At 38.1% G+C, this 6000-nt stretch overlaps 1 protein-coding gene and 2 non-coding genes across 3 annotated transcripts; all 3 read right to left on the minus strand.

Annotated features, from left to right (window-relative positions):
- Nucleotides 1–131: 131 nt before the first annotated feature.
- Nucleotides 132–203, minus strand: Trnah-gug (transfer RNA histidin (anticodon GUG)). Its single transcript has one exon. It is a non-coding gene; the product is annotated as a tRNA-His (tRNA).
- A 676-nt stretch (nucleotides 204–879) lies between these two features.
- Trnah-gug (transfer RNA histidin (anticodon GUG)) lies at nucleotides 880–951 on the minus strand. The gene has a single exon. It is a non-coding gene; the product is annotated as a tRNA-His (tRNA).
- A 1956-nt stretch (nucleotides 952–2907) lies between these two features.
- Nucleotides 2908–5629, minus strand: LOC132564860 (uncharacterized protein K02A2.6-like). Its single transcript, XM_060229480.1, has 2 exons — nucleotides 5321–5629; nucleotides 2908–5202 (listed from the first exon to the last, which is right to left on the minus strand). The coding sequence occupies exons 1-2, from the start codon at nucleotides 5627–5629 to the stop codon at nucleotides 2908–2910; spliced, it is 2604 nt and encodes an 867-aa protein (XP_060085463.1).
- Nucleotides 5630–6000: the final 371 nt, after the last annotated feature.

Raw genomic sequence — 6000 nt, forward strand, 5'->3', positions numbered from 1 at the left:
ATGTATAATTATACAAGACAACAAATTCCAGTATTTATACTGATGTCAAAAACGAACCGTATAAGTGTAAAAAATTGAAAAGAGGAAAAAAATTAATCCGCCGTGCCGTAACAGCGACTGACACAGCTCGCTGCCGTGACCAGGATTCGAACCTGGGTTGTCGCGGCCACAACGCGAAGTACTAACCACTATACGATCACGGCTGTATTGGCGGATACAAGTCCATTGTTCTAACTAACTACAGGCCGTCTCTCTTAGTTATTTAATGTCTTTCGTCGTTTGACTGATCCTGTTATACTAATTCTAATCATTTTTAAGACATGATTTCTACATAAGATTTTAAAATGTTAATAGCACGGTGTGAATGTGTAGAATTTTTGAAAGATTTTGTCCATGTTTGTATTCCTACTAAAGACATAACCATTAGACATAAAGAAAAACCTTGGATGACTTCTGAATTAAGGCATAATATGAGAACTTGTGACAGGTTGCGTAGTAAAGCTAGAAATTCCTCACTTTAGCATAATAAAGTGAATGACATGAACAGAAACGTGAAGATAATTAACACAAAGTTACTGGAAATGAAAATCTGAAGAAATAAAAATCATTTAGAAATGGGCACAAATTTATAATTACAGAGTCATTCATTCTTTGTATTCTAATTATTTATCTATGAAGTATGTAGATAAAAACGGTATCTAAAAGTAAAATTCATGAACTTTAATATCAGGAGTTATTGTCATCGGATATATTATAAATATAAGTTAATGTGTTTAAAATAATAACAACCCGGGAGATGAATATTAATGTGTGAAATTATAAATGCAAAATTTAAAAAAATTAATCCGCCGTGCCGTAACAGCGACTGACACAGCTCGCTGCCGTGACCAGGATTCGAACCTGGGTTGTCGCGGCCACAACGCGAAGTACTAACCACTATACGATCACGGCTGTATTGGCGGATGTTGCAGTTGCCAAGAATAAATGTATAAATAGGTGAACCAAAAGATTTTGACGTCACGTGACGAGTTCATATAACTATATTTAGATAAGTATTAACAGGGATTTGTGTTTTTGTTTTATATATTACAGTTGCTACAAATTCTGCATATATGTGAATTTATGTCAAGATAAGGACTCTTTCTCGAATGGATATCTATTTATAGGTCGTGGATACCATAACATATGATTGCCTAAGAGATTGCTGTGAGTTTAGCTTCGACATCTAGCTCTGTACACACGCGGCACGAAACAGAGCCGAGAATAGTTCTATTACAGACCTCTAGAAATCTACACTGTAACTTTTTTTTCGCTATGTCTAATTATTGATATATGTATGTGTGTTTATGTACATCAACAGTCTCTTTCACAGAAACGTTTAACTCTCAGCTCTTCCTACTGTACCGAAGTACTTTCACTTTCCCTTCTAACACCCGTGTTGCGATGGGTTTGCACCGTCTAATCACAACCATTTTCTGATACCAGTTGAAATTGTTGTGACAATAAAGTAGGCATATACATGTGTCAATAACCGCTGTCAATACCTATATATATATATTTGGAATTGACAGTGACTATATATATATAAATTTAAAACTAACAGTGACTATATATATATTTAGAATTGACAGTATATATATATAGAAATGACAGTAACTATATATATATATATATATATATATATATATATATATATAGAATTGACAGTGACCATATATATATTTAGAATTGACAGTGACTATATATATATTTAGAATTGACAGTGACTATATATATATTTAGAATTAACAGTGACTATATATATATTTAGAACTGACATTAACAATATATATTTTTAGAATTGACAGTCAATTCACAATATTTATATAGTAACTGACAATTCTAAATATTATAAATATATATCTACTTACTGTCAATTCGAAATATACATAAATTTACTATTAATTCTAGATATATATATATATAGTTACTGTTAATTCTAGATATATATATATATATATATATATAGTTACTATTAATTCTAGATATATATAGTTACTATTAATTCTAGATATATATATATATATATATATATATATATATATATATAGTAACTGTTAATTCTAGATATATATATATATATATAGTTACTGTTAATTCTATATATATATATATATATATAGTTACTATTAATTCTAGATATATAAATATATATATATATATATATATATATAGTTACTATTAATTCTAGATATATATATACATATATACAGTTAGTTACTAGATATATATATATATGTTACTGTTAATTCTAGATATATATATATATATATTTACTGTTATTTCTAGATATATATATAGTTACTGTTAATTCTACATAAATATCTAGTTACTGTTAATTCTAAATATATATAGTTACTGACAATTTTTATCTGTACATAATTACTAATAATTTTATCTGCACATAGTTACTGATAATTTTATCTGTACATAGTTACTGTCAGTTTTTATTATTATGTTTATGGCTTAATAACAACAGTAACAACTGACAGTCTGTTTGGCAACATGACGTATCTATTCAAGAGTACCCTTGACCATGACATGAATCATGAACAGTTAGACGCTTACGCTTGTAAACAATACCTATAGTCTGTACTATAAAAGTACTAACATTACATCCCCCTTTGTTGGGTATTTGAAAACTCAATTAAGTGAATTCTAAACTATAGTAATGAAGGCTTAGTGTTTACTTATACACGCATAATGCCTTATCAAAATAAACGATAATGTAACTTTTCACTGGAGAACAGAATCTTCCAAATTATTTTACCACAGTCTGTCTTGGACCTAGCAAATTGTAACGCAGTCTTGAACCTAACTCATTTACTAGTAAACACTGTCTGGAACCTGACACATTTTGAACACAGTTTATAAATACAGTCTATTGGGTGTTTTGGATATTCGTCCAGATCGCGTACGTATGACTGCTGGATAATCGAAAGTGTCGTCTCGAGGCAACTCATGGCTTCCATAGTCGGTTGTCGGTGACTCTTCATCATGTGCACTTTCCATTGGTTCAATCGTTATGGGGCTATGCGTTTTTACCAAGAATCTGCGATTCGTCCTTATTTCTCCCTGGCGTGTTTTTACTATGTAGGACCTGGGTGTTGGATGGTTCGACTTCACATCTCCAGGTACATTTGTACCTTTAACCCAGACGTTGTCGCCAGGCTTAGGCTCCTGTTGAGCATGAGCTCTGTGACGTTTGTCATAGTTTATTTTCTGAATTTGCTTCCCACTTGTATCACGTTTCCGGAACGTATCACTTCTCCATCGGGGTTTATAGAGCGATGGGTGTGTCACTAGTGTTGAACGTAACTTCCTTCCCATCAATAGTTCGGCAGGGCATTGTCCTGTTTCGAGCGGTGTGGTCCTATACGAGAGCAATGTAAGATACTGGTCTTTAGATTCGTCCAACAGTCTCTTGACAGTTTGCACTGCCCGTTCCGCCTCTCCGTTGCTCTGGGCGTATCGAGGGCTACTTGTCACGTGTTCAAATTCGTACTCCGCAGAGAACTGACGAAATACATCAGAGCAATACTGGGGGCCATTATCCGACCGCACAATTTCTGGTATTCCATGTCTAGCGAATATGGATTTCAGGTGATCAACCACGATGTGTGACGTAGTGCCCATGAGTTTGCTAATTTCAATGTAGCGCGAAAAGTAATCAACCACCAAGACATCGTTATTACCGTTCAAGTAGAATAGATCAGTTCCGACCTCCTTCCATGGGCGTTCCGGTGTAACTGATGAAACCATGGGTTCCGCTTTGTCCGTTCTGTGTTTAGCACAATGCAGACAGTCTTTAACGAGATCCCCAATATCCTTGCTCATTCCAGGCCACCATACTGATTCTGAAGCTCGGCGACGACATTTTACGATCCCCTGGTGACCTTCGTGTATTTGGGACAGTATTTCCCTCCTTAATGCCATTGGAATCACTAGGCGAGAATTGCGCATGAGAAGGCCTTGTTGAACAGTTAGTTCACTTGCCATTGGCCAAAATAGATTTGCAGACTTTGACAGGGTTCTCCTATCTGGCCACCCATGAAGACGATAACTGATAATTTCGCTGCAAGTCGGATCCTTCTGTTGTTGATCCTGTATTTGACTCAGTCTTCCAGACGTTGCTGGGAGTTGCGCAATCACTTGACTGACATGGGCGCGAACTTCCTCCTGAAGTTCCTGTACCTTTTTGTCCGCCTTTGTTGGCAGTGGAGCCCTCGAAAGTGTATCGGCGATACGGATAGACGATCCAGTTCCGGGGGTATATGATATATTGTACGTATAGTTCATTAGCCTCATTCTGAATCGTTGGATTCTTGGCGGAAGCTCATTTAGGGATTTGTAACCTAAGAATGCGACCAGGGGTTTGAGGTCAGTCTCAATTTCGAACGATAGTCCGGTGATATAGTTCGAGAACTTTTCACATGCCCATGTAGTAGCGAGTGCCTCTTTTTCTACTTGCACGTACCTTTGCTCGGTCTCGGTCATTGATCGTGACGCGAACGCGACTGCTCTCCACTCCGAATTTCTTTGTTTTTGGAGCAAGACGGCTCCCAATCCATAAGACGACGTGCCGGCAGAAAGTTTGGTATCGCCACTCGGATCGTACAAGGCCAGTATCGGTGCAGAACTTAATTCTGACTTGACGTTGTTGAAAGCCTGCTCTTGTTGTATCCCCCATATCCACTCATTCTTTGAGCTGAGCAAGTCTCTCATAGGTTTAGTCAGGTCAGCAATTTTCGATGAGAACTTCCCGAGTTGGTTGACCATCCCTAAAAACCTCCTTAACTCGCTGATGTTTCCAGGCGACTTCATGTCAACAACCGCTTGTATCCTGTCGGGATCGGGTCGAATTCCATTCTCGTCTATGACATGTCCCAAGAATGTAACAGTGGTCTGGGAGAACTCGCATTTTTCCTTGTTGAGGGTGAGACATACTTTTTCTAGACATTCTAGAACAGCCTTCAGTCGGGCATGATTGGCACCGAATACAAGTGTATCATCCATTTGACAAATGACACCGTCGAGACCCTCTAGAATCATACTCATCCGCCGCTGGAAAATCTCCGGAGCTGACGAGATTCCAAACGGAAGTCGATGGTAGCGAAATCGTCCAAACGGGCGTGATGAAAGTGGTAAGTAACGACGACTCCTCTGTCAGCGGGATCTGCCAGAATCCTGAGTTGGCATCCAGTTTTGTGAAGATTTTTGCTCCCGACAGCTGGCTTAAGGTTTCATCAACTGCGGGCATCTGATGAATTTCGCGTTTTACGGCTTCATTCAATTTGGTGTAGTCAGTACAAATACGTATTTTCCCTCTTGGTTTGGGGACAACGACCATGCCGGCGCACCAATCAGTGGGTTTCTCTACTTTAGATATAACTCCCAAATGTTCCATACGCTTCAACTCGCCCTTGACCTTCTTGAGGTACGGTACTGGGATTCCCCTCGGAGTAGATAGCGAATATGGAGTACAGTCGGCTTTGAGCGAAATTGAGTACTCGTTGTCCAACTTTCCTAATCCATTGAAGAGTTTAGGGTGCGCTTCTACAACATGTCCAACTACCTTCACCAATCCCATTGCTTCTATAGCTGGTCGGCCTAAGAGGGGCTGTATTTAGTCCTTTGCAACGTAGATCTCCTGTGTTGACGATGACGTTTTCCCTGTCAGTTTCCCATGAAATTTTCCACATACGTGGAGTTCATTTTGGTTTGGGCCTATCAGTATTTTGTCTACTTTCCTCAGGGGGTCAGTTCCTATCTTATTATATAGTGATTCGGGGATCACAGTCACATCAGCACCAGTGTCTATTTTGAAAGTTATTTTCCTTTCCCCCAGTTTTAGCTCAACGGACCAGTACGGGCTAGTATGCGAATTTCCGGTGTCCACCGATCCGAGAAAGGCATAGTCATCATCAGAGTATCCAGATGCATATTCATCGTCAGGATATT

Source organism: Ylistrum balloti, unplaced genomic scaffold (genome assembly GCF_031769215.1).
Source record: "Ylistrum balloti isolate Yb309-2 unplaced genomic scaffold, AGI_CSIRO_Ybal_v1 Utg369682, whole genome shotgun sequence".
Taxonomy (NCBI): domain Eukaryota; kingdom Metazoa; phylum Mollusca; class Bivalvia; order Pectinida; family Pectinidae; genus Ylistrum; species Ylistrum balloti.

What these genes read in the sequence shown, in the direction of transcription:
- LOC132564860 (XM_060229480.1), bottom strand. Translation starts at nt 5,629, where the DNA reads ATGGGATTGGTGAAGGTAGTTGGACATGTTGTAGAAGCGCACCCTAAA. An exon ending in ACACCAAATTGAATGAAGCC is followed by an intron (nt 5,203 to 5,320) that starts GTAAAACGCGAA and finishes TCCCGCTGACAG; the next exon opens with AGGAGTCGTCGTTACTTACC.